The 20184-nt window shown below is 42.3% G+C and overlaps 1 protein-coding gene across 1 annotated transcript; it reads right to left on the minus strand.

Annotated features, from left to right (window-relative positions):
• Positions 1-235: 235 nt before the first annotated feature.
• On the minus strand, positions 236-20180 carry atg2a (autophagy related 2A). Its single transcript, XM_029511818.1, has 42 exons — positions 19656-20180; positions 19141-19303; positions 18558-18707; positions 18257-18359; positions 16134-16278; positions 15411-15617; positions 15218-15317; positions 14390-14554; positions 14139-14281; positions 13836-13914; positions 13326-13575; positions 13063-13204; positions 12806-12904; positions 12021-12176; positions 11075-11348; positions 10527-10599; positions 10148-10322; positions 9924-10066; positions 9513-9637; positions 9188-9345; positions 8907-9039; positions 8597-8781; positions 8443-8523; positions 8255-8361; positions 8058-8150; positions 7810-7880; positions 7452-7528; positions 6601-6771; positions 6238-6364; positions 5893-6116; positions 5523-5752; positions 5284-5419; positions 4648-4875; positions 4399-4500; positions 4141-4225; positions 3712-3865; positions 3457-3526; positions 3244-3326; positions 2917-3038; positions 2666-2820; positions 2122-2280; positions 236-1865 (listed from the first exon to the last, which is right to left on the minus strand). Exons 1-42 carry the CDS (start codon positions 19824-19826, stop codon positions 1629-1631), a joined length of 6051 nt encoding a protein of 2016 aa, XP_029367678.1. The 5' UTR covers positions 19827-20180; the 3' UTR covers positions 236-1628.
• Between the last annotated feature and the right edge of the window lie 4 nt (positions 20181-20184).

A 20184-nucleotide genomic window follows, 5' to 3' on the forward strand; every position in this document is an offset into this window, starting at 1 on the left:
TGTATTAATTTTCTATATTCCTTGTCTTTGCATTATATAGGTCATTCATACAGTTTATGATATAGTAAATAATTACACGCAAGAGGTTTAACAAGCCATGCCTGTCACCCTCACAGACATGCATCATGCGCACACACAAACACACACTCATTCACATACACAAACATACAAACCCACACAGAGGAACAGGTCCCTCACACTTAAACAAAAAAAAAAAAGGATAAAAATGTAAAACTTTTTTTTTTTTTTTTTTTAAATCACAAAGCCCCTAAATATTCCTTCTCCATTATCATCAGATTTCCATCCTCTCATACTCTCTGTAACAATCAGACAATAGTTATGTTTGGACAGAATAAAAAAACATAACCCAAAGAAAGAGATTAAAAAAATGCAGGAAGGTAACTAATAAAGAGGGCAAAACAATTCTGGGGACAGAGTGGGGTAGTTCAGATTGCAGGCCCTGGAGCTAAACTCCTCAAGAAAAAAGAAGCACAAATGGGTGACAGATACAAAAGCAACTGACTGACCATTTGCACAACGACCCAAATCCACCTGGATTTAGTGAAGCTTTACCAGAAAACAATGTGCTACAGAATTTAGAGGCTTCATGTGATCTGCTGTTTAATTCATTCAGCTAAGTATCAATACGAACCAGTGTTTGTTGTATTTGTAATTCAGAGGGTACAGAATTGAGAGATTCAAGAAACAAACTAGTCAAATTGGGCACTCTGCAAGGTTTATGGCACAAGTAAAAGCACTATGAGTATTGAGTGCATAATGGCGCTAAAGCTGAACCAATCACACAGCATGGTTTTGTGAAGTGATGGTGAAAAACCCTCTGCTAATATCAGGAGGGGGATAGCACCACTGGACAACTAGCCGACCAAGCTTCAAGTGACTGTCAAATCATCACGTGCTGCAGACTAAAAGGTGAACTGTTATTTAAACATGTAAGATTTATGACATAAGTTCACCAATTTCCAACATTCATGAAATAATCATCCTCATCATCTGATGAAGGTCAAAAGCTGAGACATGTTGGTCTTGCACTGCAGTAGTTCTTTTTACTGCTATGTTATATGCTAAGTGCTGCTGTTGTCATGATGCCCTTTCACTATTTTGCTTGCACATGAAATAGATAAACTTGCATCCCAAAACAGCACAAATGAGTGAAAATGAGTCCAATGCCCACAATCTGTGTTGTTCCTATGAAATATGAGAAACCTTCAGAGGGATTATCCTTCTTGTTTTTGGTTGGATTGAAAATGGAACCAGGTAAGAGTGGTGATGGTAGTTTTGCAGAGACAGAACAGAAAATCTGCAGGCTAGAATATTACTGAGTGAAAGGACATGAAGAGAGATCCTGCTGTGTACACAGCAAATAATTAAATATTGTATGTCTATGTAAGATGGAGCGCATAAAACACTGGCTGTCAGTGACTGCAGTAGTAGTTAGTTGTTTGTTTTTGCATTGCAGCAAAAGCTGATTCTCATTAGTCCATACACACATGCATGTACACATTCAAACCCTGGATTCACTACCCTGGCTGAGACTTTCCCAAATCATAATCTTACTAATCTCTCTTTCGCGCACACACTCACACTGACTCAGACACAAAAAGCTGTCATCATTCTTGGCTGTCCTCCGTGCGCCACTTCAAGAAATCCTCCTTACGGGCGTCTGGTTTGATCTGGTTCCTCATGCCACCAAGCAAATTGGAGGTGGCTTCAGAGGCCACTATTAAGGGCCGAACAACGGTGGGTGGGATCTGCCGTAGGACACCACCCACAGCACCAGGCAGGCCCTTCTGTTCATGGCCGCGAGATGCTACATCGCAGAGAGTCTGGGCTGTGTCAATCACTCCCTATAAGATCAGAGAGAATGAGCATCATGTGTAGATTAGAGACCTGGTTATATGAGCAGATTTAGGGTACATCTGGCTGCAGAAAAAATAATTTTTTAACTCCCCATCCTGATTATATAAACTGGGTGTCTCACACAATAAAATCACTGTGGAAAGTTGTCAACACATTTACAGCTAGAAAAGGATAAAAGGGACTGAAGTAAAAATTGAGGCTATAAAAGGAACCAGTTCTGAGAGGTAAAGTTTGGGGACACACCTCTCTGACTGTGTCGTAGGCCTTGGCCACCCCTTCTCGGAGGTCTGCAGGCTGAGCGGCTCTGCGGGGGCGGCTGGAGGGGGCCCGGCCCTCTGTAATGGCATAGCGATTCAGAGGAGGCGTTGGAGAAAGGATGTCATACACTGTCTCAGCTGTGGCCTGTAAAAATAGCAGAGAGAAACCACAAGTTAGTCTTCCTTATTCGAATAAAGAGTGTGTTGTGTAGATTGTCATGAGCTTTGAGACTAATTAGTTATTTTGGGCTACATAAATAAAACTAAGTTGACAAACACATGAGGCTGTGTTTATTCTAAAATCCTTCAACAACAGGTGTCCACACAATAGAACGTCAACTTCATAAACATTTCTCAATCTTCCATCATCACCATGATTATCGTCATCATGGAATGAGATTGCTTAGTAACAGGCAATTTCCCTATCTGAAAGAAGGTTTCGATTTCAAAGTGGCCCATTTTCTAAGACACCTTTAGTTCACCAGTCACTGGTCTTCTGTTGAACTGAAAGACCTTTCCTAGCACAGTACCTGTATGGCCTGCACCAGCCTGTTGCTGAGCTCCAGCGCAGCTGAAGCTGTTGATGTGCCAAAGGATGCTGCCCCCCTCTGGAGACCTCGAATAATACGTCCATCTTTCCTGTACTGCTCTATAGGCAACCAGAACAGATCCCTCACTCCATGGACTGACAACAAACAGAGAGAAAAAAAGAGGGTAAATGATGAGGCAAAGCAGAATACGGAGATTATATATGTGAAGTATGTTTGGAGCATCAACTTACAGAGCTGGACAACCGAGTGCATTGGCCCAACACCTCCCAGAATGCCTGGCAGCTGATTCTTCCTGATGTCGGTCAGCCACTCTGTGACAGCGTACTGGATCACCTTGTCTACACCAAGGAGACTAAGTGTTGCGAAAGAAACACAGGAAATCAACAATCGAAAATGCTCCTGGAACACTTTGAGAGCATAATGATCTGGTCTCAAAAGGTCACACACAACTGAACACTGATTACAGCCAGTTGTAAATTAGACAGACTCTCTCAGTTGACAGTAATGTATCTGAAGGAGCCAAAGAGATGTTTGTTTATTGAGAAGTGTGTTTCTACCCGTGTCTGCAGCAGAGCCTCTTTAGCTTCAGCTCAGAGCAGTTTAACTGGGCCAGGCCGATCAGAATCCCTGCAAAGGTTCCCTGTGAAACAAAAAGCAGGAGGGAAGAAGGATGAAGGTGCTGTTGGCCTGGGCAACTGTGTCTCGATCAAACACGCAGTAATCGTCATCAATCATTTTGGTCAGGACAAGTGACAGATGACCTTTCTTACCTGTTCAATGACAACATGTTTGCCATGATAGTCCAGCCAGATAGGCACTTCAGAAGTGAAACGAAACTCCCTGAAAAGGACCCAAGAAGGGATCATTTCATAATCAAACCCCTGTAGCCCAGCCCGCAGATTAACAATGTTCTGTTTTCTTATTTTTCAAGTTAAAGTTTTCATATCAATTCAATCTGTTGGGCACTTGCTGTCTCTAATTCTCCAACTACCTTGATGCCACTGATCGATTAAGTGCCAACATACCTGAAGTAGATTGGCTGATCAGAGGAGGAGGTGGAGCCGGCAGAGGAGGAGCTCTGCTCACTGTATGTAGTTTCCACAGAAGCTGTGAGATCTGGTCCCAGACCAGCAGCTGCCTCTATCTCCTCAGACGTCTTCTGGAAGGGGTCTGCCTTCACTGAAGAGAAATGGGGAGAAATACAGAAAGATATAAATTTGCCACCATGTGTCTAAAAATATGAATACAATGAAATGTAAAACAAGTTAAAAATTATTTCAATTTATCAAACAGCAGCATAGCAAATGAGAAAAAAAACATACATATGGATCGTATTGAAAATCTTCATATTTATATCAAAGCCTGTTCACATTTAATATGAAATAGAGACGATGGTTGAAAAATACAGCAAATGAGATAAAAAACAAAAAAACATCACCAGTCATGTAGCTAACCTTCAGTTGCAGGGTCCACAGGTAGATAAGGATTAACAGAGGAAGCTAGATTAGTGAAGAAATCCTTCAGGAAGAAAAGTGCATCCTGTGCAGGAGAAGTAGAAAAAATAAGATGGCTAGATGTGGAGAGCTTGTCTTGGTCTCTGTCAGAAGAAATTCTGCCAACAAATCACACTAAAACAAAAATAATTGTGACAAGCAGAAGAGCTTTTCTAGGCACATACACAATGCAGTTTGAATGCAAGGCTGTGGAGATACCTGGTCAATGTTAAGTCGTAGTGGCAGCAGGCTGACACGAAGACAGCATTCTGGACCACCAAGGCCAGACTCTGGACACACCTGCAGGGCCTTCATTGTCAGCTATAAAAGAAAACACCCAATCAATGCCATATATAATTACACAAAGAACAGTGATTTCAATCAGAGAAAACCCTTTATCACATCTGCCATTTAAGTAGCCTCTGAATTACTCCTGTCTGGCCATCTCGTCCTTCCCTGCTGTCTCACCATGTTGGAGTGAGCTCGGCGGGGCATGCTCTCACTGGTGTAGAGGTAGAGGAATTTGTTGATCTGTGAGGAGGCCAGTCGGTCTCGAACCTCCAACTCCTGGACAATGAACACCTGTCTGGAGAGGGGCTGTTCACCACTAGGACCAACTCCGACCACAGGGGCCATTGACCCCTCCCCGTCCTGCCCTGCAACTGCCACGGGGTAGGTCTCATGCTGGAAGGACACCTGAAGGATAAGACAAAGGAAAAATGTCCTTGTACAAAGGTTGTAATGATGTTTGGGTGCATCTCACTAGATGCGCAGTCTTGAGATACTTTGTACAGCTGCAGCTGTACAGCCGTTAGTTATAAACATTAAATTATTCCATTCGACGTAAGCAGGTGCATTCAAAATCATAAATTTAAGTATATATATTATCATCATCATGCATCAGGAAGATGTAGTTTAAAGCCAAAAATAACCATAGTAAAACAATTATTATGGAGAAAAACTTTGATCTGTAGAGGAGCAAAAAATGTAGTTATACATATATATGGATATAATGTAACATACTATGGGATTTAAGTAAAGGACATGTATAAGCAGAAGTACAGCACTCGACTAAGTTTGCATTTTTTCTTTCCACCCCTGTACCTTGGTGAGCTGGATCTCCATCAATAGTGTGTGCTGACGCCCACTGCCTCCTGCCCACCGCCAGGAGTTCTGAGGTCGAGAGGAAGTGGCGGAGCGAGACGGGGACCCACGAACACCAGCAGAGACTGAACGACTTCTGCAAGCACAGAGAAAAAGAATGAGTGATGATAAAAAAAAATTAACAAACAATGTAGCACTTTTCTGTGTTAATTGTATGAAAACAACTCCGTGTGCATTACCTGTTTGCTTGCTGCGCATGTATGGACATGGGCTTGCCACCAAAGTCTTTGCCACCATACAGATGCCAGACCACAGAGATTTCCCGCAGCACCACCCTGCTCTGAGGCACTGGGAAGCGACTTGGGGCTCGGAGCAGGTCTGAGCTGCCCCGAGGCCTCGAGAAGTGACTGTCCTTCACCCTGATAGGCTTCTGGGACAGCACGGTCACCACAGGTTCCCCGTCCCTAGGCTGTAACAAATCCAATGTAGGAGATTTGTGAAAATCTGAGGAGGACTCATGCTATACTGTCTCCGAGGAAGGAAGAATCTGGGTTTAAGATTTAAGAAGACAAGTTATGTCTTTACTCATGAAAGCAAATAGAGACTCACAGGAATGCCCATGCCAGGAGCCTCCAGGATGCAGAAGTCATCGTTGTCAGTGGAGCCCTCTGAGCCTTCCTCTGATATCATATCTGCCTGCGCCTCTGTTGCTGTGGCAACTAGTCCATCGAGCTCAGAGTCTTCCCCCTGTAGGACGGTGGGGATGTGTTTTGAGGCTTCACCAGGAAACAGGTAGACAGATACAGGCGAGCCTCTCGGCATCGACGGTGAACCTGGAAAATCAAACAGGAAAGTCATTAAATCAAAAGCAGTCGTCATCATCACAGAACTTTATTGACCGATTTACTGCCCTCACAATCAGATGTGTATGAGAAGAGAAACACTCTGACATACCTGGATCGAAGCTCTCTCCCTTGTGGCTCTTCTCTGTGTCAATTAAGGCATCAGCCAAATCATACTGGTTGATCTCAGCAGTTTCAGCTGGAGGGCAGGGCAGCAAAGAGGCAGGGCTTTCTGATAACTAACAAGAGAGAATATCACACAGCGGAAATTGAAATTTGTTCATACATATCTCAGTTTTAACTTAAAGTTATCCGTTCACTTTTCAATATGTATCATCATTTTAAGTAATCCTGAAGTAGAACAAATTAGAATTTATGCAACTCAATGCATTACATGTATGCATGACAAAGCCATTATTTAATTCCTGTCAATTCACTATTTTTATTCAATTTTTAGTGAATTCAAACTCCTTACTGGTAATTTCTGGCCAGCAATCTCAGTTGGCGAGGTGTGTCTTGGCGGAGGATGCAAGTCACCCTGGGAGACTAAGTATTGTAGAAAGTTGACCAGGGCAGCACAGGAATCAGCACAAGTGTGGAGGTGGACCACATTGTTGGAGCAACGGAGCTCAAAGAGAGGTTGAGACTGGAGGAGACAGAGAAGTCAGAAAAGAGGCAACAACAGAAAAGGTTAAAATCTTTTATCTAATATTTGGATCACTTACTATTTATATATTCACAAAAACACTGAGTTGGACTTCTAAACTACAAGTAAAAAAAAATTTAAAAATCAATATGGGGTTTTTCCACCACTTCAAGTTTTTAGACAAACAAATCTCACTATCCAGTAGTAGTGTGTCAAAAGGGTAGCCACAGTGGTTAGCACGGTTGCCTCACAGCATGAAGATTGTGGGTTCAATTCCCGGGCCTGGGGCCTTTCTGTGTGGGTATTGCATGTTCTTCCCGTGCCTGCGTGGATTTCCTCCAACAGTGACAATGCAAGATGATCTTATAATATCTGCATTGTTTCATAACCAGCCTTTCTCGTGCTTCAACTTGTCACGATTGGCTATAAGGCGAGCTGCATTATTGTTGAGGGATGTCATGTTCACTGTTCTTATTGATGCACACTGAAGAATGATCCTGGCTGGAAATGAAGTCTGAAGCCATTACGATAGTGATGCAATCGTTTCATAACAGGGTCTAAGCTTGTTAGAGGTTTTTGTTGAAAATTACTAACTCATTTATAATATTTTGGTTTCTGTGAAGCTGAAAGAATGCAGAGTGCAAGTAAAGGAAACATGTTTGTAAACAGCGAAGACTCACAAGTTTGCCTGTATCACTGCCTTTCCATGTGGTGATGGCGAGCTCCAGCAGGTCAATGTCCAGAACACACACATAGTCTGCGTGAGACAAAGACATGTGATGGTTTTCATTTGAGTCACACACACACACACACACACACACACACACAATATCCTGGTGCAGGTTCAAAAGTAGATAGCATCTTTAAAAAGTTGTGAGGCCTTCCTATATTTATTATTTCAAAAATAATGAGCATTCTTTTGAAGTTCCTCATTGTGATGCTCAGCTACACACGTGATTTTGGGCTGCTACATGACACATCAGTATTTCTCCCAATTACTTAACTGTACACAGAAAACATGTGTATCAGGCGTCTTACCTCTCTTTAAATCAACGGTGTCAGTCTCACATTTGTCAGAGAGGTAGAGAGCAGAGTCATCCAGGATGAATCTGTTCAGAATGCAACAAAACCACAACTTACACAAAAGATCTAACACTGTAATCAGTTTATTTAAAACAAACTGAGGGCAACATTTCAGGGGGTTTCTTGTTTTTTCCAAAATATTTTTTTAGTATAGGTTTTATTCACATTGAAAGTTTCATTGATCAGTATGTGCTGAACAGTACCTGAGGTGGAAGGTGGCAGTGTCGACAATGATATTACTGGACAGAGAAAAGGACTCTGCTGTGAACAATACTCTCAGTGGCAGATACAGAGGCCTGGCAAATAGAATAGCAAAGGATGAGGGTGATAAAAATGATGATGCATGAAATCCATTGTGCACACTTGCATATTTAATCCTAAACACTCTCTTGGTGCTTACCTGTAGTCGACTGCACAGGTCACAAGGTGTGTGTGGAGGACCGTGATCACAGCAGGGGCTGTGTATCCCAGGATGGGATCATCAATAACATCCAGAAAGTCAACCAGCTGTAACATAAATAAACCCAACAAAGTGTAAAGACCGTTAAGAATACATGATATTTTCAGTTTCCTTATCCTGCTTCTCACCTGCTCATGCCAGCTCTGATTGGTCTGTGTCATGTAATGTCGCATGGTAGCACCTTGAAGTCGAAGGGCAACTAAGAACTCCTGCAAGGGGGCACAAAAACATATAAGTCAACTATGTACCAACGTCAGAATCAAATGCATGAGGAGGACATACCTTCACATTCCTCTGGAGATCCAGTGTGATTTTGATGGCTGTAGATAACATCTGTTGCTCCCCCTCCCTGCCACTCACGCTGCTCACACCCACCTCTGTAGGGTAGATGGTTGGGTCCAAGTGCTTAGGAGAAGTGAAACTGGGCATTTCCAATCGTTGTGGGATAGGGGTGTCTTTCACTACGGCTGCAGCGGTGTTGAGATCACATCAACATATTCACCAAAGCATTAAAAGCTATTTCAACATAATTTCAAAGTGAAAATACAAATTAAATAATAATTAAATGTTTAAACAACATAACAATGTGAACCTCGGTGGAAGAGCTCCACTCGTCTGCTCTCCAGACACAGAAAATTCAGATTAGGGTCATTCTGGTGCTTTGCCACACTGAATATCTTCCCTTCTTCAAAGTTGAGCACAATCTCCCCATGACTCTCATCCTCCTGAATCGATGAGTAAGAAACATAGAAAATGATGTTGATGATGATGATGTACAATATTACCTGAACAGCACAACAACCCAAACAATGTATTCAAGACATGATTCAGTTAAAGTCTGCATCATGTCTAAGGTCTGACCACCTGGCTCACCTTCTTGTCTGTTCTGGCTTGAAGGCGTCCTTCTCCAATAATTACAGTGAGGGAGAGGAGACTGAGGCTGTGGTTTGTGTGAGGAGCTAACTGTTTTGTCTTTCCAGATGATTCACTGGCCAAATAGAACTGGGGCTCATCCTCCTCTGAGTCAGAGTCTATTGGGTAGATTGAGAGAAAATAGACAAAAACTCAGTCAATGTGATCATCGATTGCAGAACACACCACATCCACATCCAAATATAATATTAGCCCTGCTTGATCAAAAATATCACAGGAAAAGCTGGCTGTTATTATGGAAAATAAATTAACGTGCCAAACTCACCCAGTCTAAAGGCCGACTTGCAAAGCTGGAATTCGTCATGACGCTGGAGGCTGTGGTTGGCGCTGTGGGCCGTGGGAGGAGGAGGAGGGGGAGGTGGCTCCCACATTAACAGATCATTGTTAATCCTTTTGGAGAAAGAGGTTGGTGGAGCAAAATAAAACATTAGTTCACCAGGATAATCAATTGGACAGCAATCAACCAGCAATCCAAAAAGTCAAGAAAAGTTTAGAGCTAAATAAAGTGCACCTGGACCCTGAATCAACTGTGACAAGGATAAAAAAAAAAAAAAAAAAAACCTTTTTAACTGGAAAAAAAAAAATCCATTAAAAACTTTCTACTCATCAGATAATAACATTTTTGGAAGGTCCCTGAAAAAATTCCATGGGATGGCAGGAGTCACACTTGGTGTACCTGTTGTAGATGCTCTGGAAGGCCTGCTTGCTGGGCAGGAGGATGTAGGCGAGAGGCAGGCTGATGTTTACAGCACACTGACACTGAGCAACACACTGTGCCTGAAACTGACGCATCTCCTCTGGATCGGCAGGAATCACCATCTAAAACATGACAAGGTGGGCAATGGGTTAAGCAGGAATAGCGTTATCATTAGTCATTTTTCTGTTATCATGGTGGCACACCTCCTCAGTCTCAAACATGGTACGGTTGGAAGAGAATGGTGAGCTGGGTTTGTTGTTGAGTTCACAGTGACTTTCAAAGAAGGCAGAGCCCAGGTCACCGATGAGGCCAAGGTTCATCCCACTCAGACCAGCTGCTGGGCCCTGAGCCTCACTTCCACGCACATGCACTGTTATCCTGTCCACAGAATCAGGAAGGACTGATTTTGAAAGGTGATAATGGATTGTGGTGGCATATAATGTGACAATGTTACTTCTTTGAGTTGAGAAGTAAAAAGGATTCCTTTAGAAGCAGAAACAACTCCCTCTTTTAGAGCTTGAGATTAGATATCATGTAGTTCAACAACAAATGTTTTCATGGAATATAGGAAACACTGCTGACCTGGGCAGAGACTCACAGTTCCTCCTCACTCTGATGCAGGGGAATGAGCCGCCCTCCCAGCCCTCATAGGATCCTGATGAAACATAACAACCCTGTTCACTCTCTCATTTCACAGTGACCTTTTTAAGGCATATGTAAATGCTTAGTAAATTATTTAAAACTAATTATAATGCAACCCAACCAGTTGTTCGTGTATATTATTAATGGGAATCAAGTGTTTCTAAATTGTGTTCTATATTTTGTCAGGATAGAGCTACATTCAACAGCAACTTACATATTGACCTGACAGACATATTTGATTTTCCACCACTTTGAGCTTCTTGCTCCAAATAGTTGTTTTTTTTTTTTTCCAAAAATAAGATGCCGACTTCAGTTGTTGATTAAAGTTAGTTGATTTAATCCTCTTATTATTTCACTGAGTGTTTTTGTTGACTGACAAATACTGATTATCTATGTTGAGCAGTGGCAGTCAGTATATTTTAGGCTGTAGTTTTCATGGATCACTGGTAAAAACAATGGCAGTAATGTAAATAAGAGGGTGGTCCCACCATGCAGGTCAGTGAAAGACGCCTCCAGGAGCTGGGTGAGGCAGGGAGCCCATGGCTGCCCTGGGATGGCCTGACCACCCTGGAGGTCCGGGGCCTCCTGGTGCTTCAGTTCCAGCTCCATCAGCTCCAGGACCAAAGTTTCCTGCCGCACTGCTCTCTGAGTTGGTGGCCGGCGTTCGGGGAGGGGCCGTAGGTCAGGGATGGGGAAACGAAGCTTGAGGATCGCATGTGGGGAGAGGAGGGTGAAGGAGGAGCAAAGCTCACTGCTGTGGGTCTGAGAGAAAAGAGTAGAGGTGATAAATCTCTACTCATTCATCTGTATTCTCTCTCTATTCTTTTAAAAAAAAGTTATCGGGACATGGATTTTAATTACGGATCATCACATTTGTAGTTAGAGTCAATCACTGATGAACTTTAAAAGAAGCCTGAAACCAATTTGCAGGCTACTGAGGAAGTCCTTGTTTAATGCTCTGCCTGGCAGCACAAATATGACTGACCAGACATGACAGATTACCTTCTCAAGCTCTTTCCAAAAATCTTTGACCATGTTTAGTTTTCTTTTGTCATGTTGATGTAAAAAATTAATGACTCTGCATATTCAAACTGGATTACTTTTCGCTGCTAAACTATGAGCAGTCTGGCTCACACAACAGACAGACAGTTGCACTAAAGAGTAGTTTAAAACCATACTTAAGTGTCATCAGTGAACGGCATACCAACACAATCTGACAAATTCCTTAGTGATCCTACATTTGATTAAAAAAAATTTAAACTGAGTTAACATTAGTGGAATATAAATACTAACTACTAGAGGAATTAAAACAAAAACGATCAGTTTTGGTTGTCTTTAAGTGATTTTGATAGTTGTAATCTACTCCAGATTAGGATGCACTGTAGTGAGTGCATGTATTTCAACCACCGTTACAAACAGTCTTTGAGGCTGCACCTGCATGGGCCCAGGTCCAACAGTCTGTGTGGGGCAGTAGCTAAAGGCTTTGCTCAGGCTCTCCAGGCGACTGATGAAGTCCAGGTCCAGCTCAGCACTCAGCTCTGCCAGCTCCACCCGCACCACACTGTCCCGCCGCACCACCCTCTGTTTACCCTAGCAGCACACAAATATGCATGTATGACATGTGTTAAAGATAGACTGACCACTCATTGTTATGTCGTCATTCAGTTGCCTACTATTTAAACCCCTGGTAAGATACAGTTTGTTCAATTACATATCTTTTGAACTAATCCTGTTGAACACCAAGGGAAAAATTCCACCCATTAATCAGACACAAGTAGGCAAGTCATAATTCAGGTTTTTAATGTGCAGTTTTAGTATTACGAAAGCTGTGTTCCTTTCATATAAAATTCTGTCAGTAAACAAATAAATATATCGTGTTTTTTGGGGTGAAAATGATGATCATTATCAGAATCGCAATGTTTCTGAATGTTTTGACATGAAAAAGTAACATCACAAAACTTGCACACTAAGGTACAATGACCTATGTCAACTCTCCCACTCCTGCCTGAAGCATCCATCAGTGCCAGAAACTGGTTTAATTAATCTAACACTTAAGTACATTTTGAAATACAGGGCACATAATAAAACCAGACAGTAACTGGACTTAAAATTGAAAGCTCATTCTTATCTGATAGATAAACTAAGTATTGTACTTTCCTCTCAGAATATTTGTAGGTGTTTGTGGGCCTGTGTGTCCTGGTGTGTGTGTAAATGTGTACCTTACGCAAATGTTTTTCACTGAGGCTGTAGTGAAGTTGGGCACATGGTCTGGCTGTAGCTCCAATTGTGAACAAACCAGATTTCTGGAACTGAAGCAACTGGAAAGAGACAGAGGGAGACAAACCATTCTCTCAAGTATTCCTTATCAGCGCAGTAAGAGAACAACAAACATACAGCTGTGACACCAGTACTCATACGTTGATGGGACCACTTCTTGTTGTCAAACTGTTTGCCACATCGAAAACAGATTTTTTACCTCACTGTACTGAGGTGCTCTGCCCTCCCACAGGCACTCTAACAGTTCCAGTCTGCTGAATGAGAGGTCACAGGTCACAGCTCGACTGCTCCGTCGCCCACTACGCATCTCACAGGCAACCTGCACTGCTGCTCCTGTCAGTCTTGGAGAGGGAACAACAGAGGAGACATGGAACAAAACTGGATACTAAGTATTTCTATGAGTCATTTGTTTTTGGTAACTGATTTAATGTGTCTCATTGAGTACAAAATATGTGTTTCTACCTGATATGGGAATGTGGGCAAGCTTTGGCAAAGCCTCCTCTCAGATGGTGGAAGTCTCTCTCGCTGAACATGCTGTCCTTGAAGAAGGCCAACTCCCGGAAGAACACTTGAGACACCTGAGCCAATGATGATACTCCATCCTGGTTAGTGGGCAGGTCCTCTTCCAGCAGGGTTAGGGTTAGACCGCCAATTGTCAGACGCAGCAAAGCATCAGGCTTCAGCTGCTCTGCCTGGCTGCTGTGTGAGCGACCTACAGGGAGAAGATGAGAGTTAAGATTTAATCTGGAACACTTAATTCAGAAAATACTGAAAACCTTCATCAAAGTATTCGTGTTAAGCATTATCTTAGATGTCTTCTTGATTAACATTTCAATTATGGATCAATTAGGACATTTGAGGTTGAAATATTTGAAATAGCTATTTTAACTTTAAACTGCAGAATCACCTGGTATGGCTGAAATTAAATATGCAAATAATTCAGTACTTTGCTCTGCAAATTACTGATTTTACCTCTGGTCCGACTGCTTGCCTGAGGTAGACTTGACAGGCAGCCTGCAACAGGATACCGCCTGGGACAGTTCGCCATGCCCTGACAGGAAAATTAGAAATAGATTAATTTAGATTCACTAGTTCATGTGAATGTTTGCTTTTGTTCTCTACTTCAACATTAAAAATACTAATATTATTATTGACAACTGTAGTGGTAGATAGTACCTGTTTTGATTAACAAATGATCATTTTAATCAAAAGAAAAACATAAAAAAAAAAAGTTTTTACAGCAGCCATTCAATAACAGACACACACAGACTGTACCTGTGTAGTCAGAGCTGCGGGCTGTGTGAAGCTGGCTAGACTGTGTGTAGAGGACTCCATATCACTGTCCGACATCTCGCTGCCAGAACGCATAGATGTCACACTGTTGCTCATACCACCAGGACCCATCGAGTAAAACATCTCTGCGTGAACAGACATTAAATTAATAATTCATTTTGGAGAGAACTCCAAACTACACTCCTTTACCGGCAGACCTGGTATCTCACAGAGACCTTTGCTGTTCTGTATACCTCCATTCTCCAGGCCGGTGACATAAGGTTCCAGGTCAGAGTCTGGCTCCCACTCCCTGTCTCTGGGACTGGTACTGAGCTGCTTACTGAGGTCCTCTTCAATCATGCGCAGGTCGTCTGAGTCTAAGGGGCGGCAAAGCACTCTGCCACCCTTTGTCTCTGGCTCTGGAGGACAGAAAAATGTATTCATTATATTAAGTAACCAGAGACAGAGAGAGACAGAATGTGTGACCTTATGAGGCATTTAGAGACGTCTCATTGTCAAATTTTGAACTACAGAGGACACAGCACAGGCTCGTTTGGGCTGTGCTTATCAGTTTGAACTCTATTGTTTCTGTTCAGGGTCCCCCTGCCTTTGAAAAACTTTACTTTATACAGTCATAAAGCTTCCCGACTCATAATCACCTCCTAGTTTGTACACAATAATGAATCAATAGCGAATCTATGACGTTTTTTTTAAACGCATGCATTAAAGGAAACATTACAATCAATCAATTAAGCTTTACAATATTTTGCTCAGGCAGAATGGCAGCATAGTAGTTAGTGGTTGTGTCTCTGTCTGTCTCTGTGTGTTGGCCCTGTGATGGACTGGCGATCTGTCCAGGTTGTACCCTGCACTCGCCCAGTGTGAGCTGGGATTGACTCCAGCACCCCCGCAACTGAGAAAGACTGATGAATGAATGAATGAATAAATAATTCTATCGTGTCTTTGCTCTCAACTGAACAAATCACTATCACAACATCTGGTCAAAGACAGTTAAACAGGAAAAACTGTTGTATTCCTGCGTTTGGTTTGTGTACAGTTTATCAATATTAAGAACTTTGTACCTGTGTCTATGCAGAGGGCTGCTAGCAGGTCAGTCAGATGAGTTATTTGATCTGGAGACAGCAGCATGTGGACACAGCCCACCTTCCCATCTAACTCCAACTGATAAAAAGAGAACAGACACAGCGAACACAAGTCAATATGAGAGACAACCTTCAGTGTGTTACATGCTTACTCACAAGCAACAACACACACCTTTGGTCCAGGCAGCATGTCATTCTGTTTGATCTTGACAATGGTCTCAATGAAACCAGAGCAGCTTCCTATGAGCAGTGGCAGAGATGGCAGACAGGTAGTAGCAGCTGAGGTCTTTGTCTTTTCTTCCTCATCTTCTTCCTCGTCCTCCTCCTCCTCTCCTTCACTGGCTGCGGCCAAATCTGGCTGTTCCTCCTCAGGGGGATTCTGAACAATTAAGTCAAAACTTTGGTTAGTTTACACTGAAATGGATTACACACAGTATTCATACATACATGATTACATGTGTGATGTACACATACATCAGTTTTAAACAGAAGTAAGACCCACACCAGTACGTTCCTCAAATTAACTAGATATGCACTTTTATGTTGTCAATGATAACAAACATGTATTTTCTTTTGTTTTCTGTTTTGTAACACACAACATACCAGCAATTTAAGGTTTACTTTGCAACAACTTATTTTATTACACAAATAAAGATGAGAAAAGATAAATTATCCTGTTTGACAGTTACTGCAGGGTTTCAGACCTTACTTGCCACCTCCGTGACTGCTTGACGGCTGTAGTGCAGAATATACTCACTTTTTTCGTCACTCGTTTTAATGTATTTTTTGTAGTTACACTTCATAACATTTGTATTATTGGGTTGTGTAAAATAAAGTCAAAAGCAAACATATTGCATTCTAAGATTAGGTATAAACTCTTCAGTTAGTCCATCACCTGTACTATGCCAGTGCTGTCATAGAAGAGCTGAACAGCGCTCAGCTGAAGGATCTTGTGCAAGAAGGCAGGCGGTTGGTGGATGTCGACAGGCACGGCAGTCTGGCTAGCTGGATCTCGCACTGCCTCATCAAAGTACTCCAGTCTGGAACAAAACCATGCAAATAAGCACATTAATAATTCATAATAAGGGATAATAACTGAAAATGAAAGAGCTGCCATTCCTCTGGTGCAAATGAAGAGGTAGCGGAATGAACACTTTGACAAGAAGCCAATTTGTTTAAGGTAATATGACATGGAAACTATGCCGGTTCTAAAATCAATATACCTGACAGTGAAATAAGGATCTATAGTTGCAGCAATGCATACTGTCTCTGTTTACTGGGTCAAGGTCTGTCTCACTGTAGTAAAATCATATTTGCTGTTCTTTGAGGTTCTACCTTGTCAGAAGTTTCCTGTATAATGAACACCACTCTGAGCCTCACAGGACACAGAGCAGTTGTTCTGCTAAAAATCTGAAAATTTGTCGGGCTGTTTGGTCACTGACCCCAGATCAGCACAGATATCCTGAGAAGCTTTCTCAATAAGCCAACAAAGCAAAAAGGGTTCAATACGGTCGCAGTAAAGCCGAAAGACCTAGTGCTAAAAATGATTTCTGTCCTCTGTGTTGTTGACAGGTGTTCATTTAACACAACATAAATTCCCAACAACCCCAACCAATCCAATAAGGCAGCCCAGATTCAGACTGAGAGCTAAAACAAAAGACAAAAAAAAAAAAAAAAAAAAAAAACATATGGTGCAAGGGGTTTTACTTTTTTTTCAGGCTGGGTTTTTACAGTTGACCTTTCGTTAAAATTCTTCATTTAAGAATAGCTTCAAATGTCCTGCCTACACAGATGAAGCTGAACACCACCTTCAATCAGATTGGGAGGAAACCAGTTTTGGTAATAAACAGTCTGAAAGGTTGATTGTGATTCATACAAAGTCTGGCAACTTGGATAACACCAAAGAATAAGGCAAAATATATGGTTTTATGAATGATGATAATTATTTATGATAAAGATTCAGGGCTGTGCAAATTACAAGTTTCACGGTTGGTTTGGTGCAATGGAAAATAATTATATTATGTCATTAACGCAGTAAAAGCAAATTCACAGATTAAAAATAATAACTACTTTCAATAAATTCAGATTGCACACTTCATAATTATCATAATCATATAACCAGTTAAGTGACCACAGGAACAGTGACTGTATTTATGTTACACTTTTCCATCAATATGATGCTGACACACTTCCTGACATCCAAACCCTTAAGTGCCGCTTGCAGTTATTTTTAAACCCTGTTCAGGTGACTGACCTTGTCAATAATGACCCTGTTTAAAATGAGCTTCACGCTAAGGATGTCTGAAAATTCAAAGCCAAGGAGTGCAAGTCCATAATGAGGCACGGGACACTCTGATGAGCAGATAAAAACTAATTCTTGGCTACCATTTTGCTTTCCCTCACTGCTAAAATTAACATAAGGATTATAACATTTTTGGTTACATATGCATTAAAATACCAATGTGTAAGTGATGAAGAGTAAAATATAGCAGATAAGAATTTGTGAAAATGAAAATAAATGGTTGTTTTGATGTGATAGGAGGACAAGAAAATGCTAACACTGTGTGGTTTGGTGTTTTAGTGTGGAACTCCCCCAACAAGGACTACGGTGTTTTTATGTCTTTTTGATCATGGCCCATTTATATGCGGTCTTGTTCACATGCATACAACAATGTGTTACACTAATTACAGGCTAAATGCACTCAAAATAAGCTCAAACATCTCACGACTGTGAATTCATCTACACAAAATGTGTTAAATGATGCACTGATTTCAATCAAGTAAACAAGAATAGATAGATCATTTTAAGACTCTTTGATCTTAAGCCACAAAAGACTTCAATGTTTTTCAATATAACCCATAAAGAGAATGAATACACGGTTTACTTAAGAACAACATCATAATTGGGGAAAATTAAAAACCGTGGTCTCATATATGCAGAACAAAGGAAACGAAGCAAAGGGACTTTTGTGGACATCATATTCCAGTTTTTCTCTCAAAGTAACTCTTCCAACTTACCGTTTAATGTGCACCTCTAAGGCAACACCTGTATCCAGGTCCAGGGGCTCATGCTCGATGCGGACAATAGTATCTAGAAAGGTGACTTTAATGCGACGAAGGACTGCACACAAAGATGAGATTACAAACAGACAAAGGTATATTAGCACAAATGATATTTTCTTAGGTTGAAATCAGACTTCAGGAATATTTGCACTTATTACTGTCAGCGTGTACATTATTAGTGTGTTGAAAAATTCTACACTGATGCTGTCACTTTTTTCACCTGCAAACAAAGTAAGGACACACAGCTTTGACTCACCCGTCTCAATGGTTTGTGCAAACATCTCAAGCCCCTCCAGAGGGGCAGGTGGCTCCTCTGATGCTTCTGGGGGATCCTTTAGGCACTCCTGAGCCAGCTGCATGCTGGAGGTCATGCTGGATGACCAGACCTGGGAGTCCCAACCTCCATCTGAGTGCAACCAAAACACATGTGATTCAGTGATGTGCGGACTGAGTGCTGCGGTGTAACTGCTGATTCAGAAATAACGGCGCATTGGCTGTTGATTCTTCAGTTACACTTAAGCGATAATTTGGAGGTTTTTCCAATGTTGCTTTAACAAATTTGACTCTGTGAGCTTGGACTGTACATCTCTTACTATAGCACTTCACTATTGAGTCCCACCAAATGGACAGTTACATCTACTTGGAAAACAAGAGCTGTACAGCATGAATAGTTGAGGGAAAACAGTAATGGAAACTTCTTTCTTCCTTCTTTACAATAATCAAGACGTTGGAGCACCCTGGTCATACTGGGACATGACTCTGATCAACCTCCCTGGCTCAAAATTTGGCTGATCCATGTGGAGGAGCTGAGTAGATAAATTGTTTTTCAGTGAACTTACTTGTCCTGTACTTGGGTCGACATGTTATCTGGAGACCAGAAACTTCTAATGTGCAGTGATCGGTCAGGAGGGCTTGCCAGGGGATGGTCACAGCGATGCTGCTCACAAAGCCATCCACTATCTCCAGAGGAGCTCCCAGAGACTCCAGGAGCTCATTGACCGCCTGTAGTAAAGAGGAAGCCGTGAGTCAGGAGTTGTGGGGAGAAACACAAAAGTTTGTACACATCTCATCGTGCAGACGTTACTTTTAAAAAGCAACTTTAGCAAAGCAGGTGGAAAATGTATGTGCTGAGTGTGACCGGAGTCTAATGAGAGACACAGCTAATCTGGTGGGATGGTGATGTGTTTGCCGGGTGTGTGATTCCTTGAAGAAACGCGAGCTCGGCTTTGAGCATGACGTTGGAGATCGTTGTTGTCGGACTCGAGAGCTGTTGCGAAACAGTCAGGAGTGGACGAGCTGGACAAAAACAGCCGCCTGCTGGAGCAAAGTTGACAAGCACTCGGTCAAAACTCACCCAGACGTCGAGGTTGATCTCCTTGATGACTCCGCTGCCGTTGTACAGGTCCAAGCCCAGCTGGTCCAGGCTCAGTCGCTCCTGCAGAAAGTGACCGAGGTAGTGCTGCAAGAGGTACCGACAGGCCCGCTTCTTGATTGAGCCCGACCAGGGGAAGAGCCAGCGAGACATAGGGCCAGAGAGAGCGGGGAGAGGGAGCGAAGAGGCGGCGGAGGAGAACGAGTACGGCTACAGTCCTCCGGTAACTGCATAACAAACCAACACGAAGTGAGCAGCTAGCTACCAGGGGCTAAGGAAGGGGAAACCGTAACTCCACTTCGCCCCTTGGCTTGACACAAAAAGCAGAAAATCCTTCGTCAGGGCCGCCGAGCCTCTCACGGTGTCCGAGCAGACGTTACTGCCAAAGTCCGCAGCTGTCCAGGCTCATGTTTTCTGAAGGTTTGGGTCGAATCGGAGCGACAGGTCCCGTTGGTGCGTATCTCCTGTTTCAGGGTTGTTTATTGTTATCATACGCCAACTGATGGTGTGG

This window comes from Echeneis naucrates, chromosome 10, assembly GCF_900963305.1.
Source record: "Echeneis naucrates chromosome 10, fEcheNa1.1, whole genome shotgun sequence".
NCBI lineage: Eukaryota > Metazoa > Chordata > Actinopteri > Carangiformes > Echeneidae > Echeneis > Echeneis naucrates.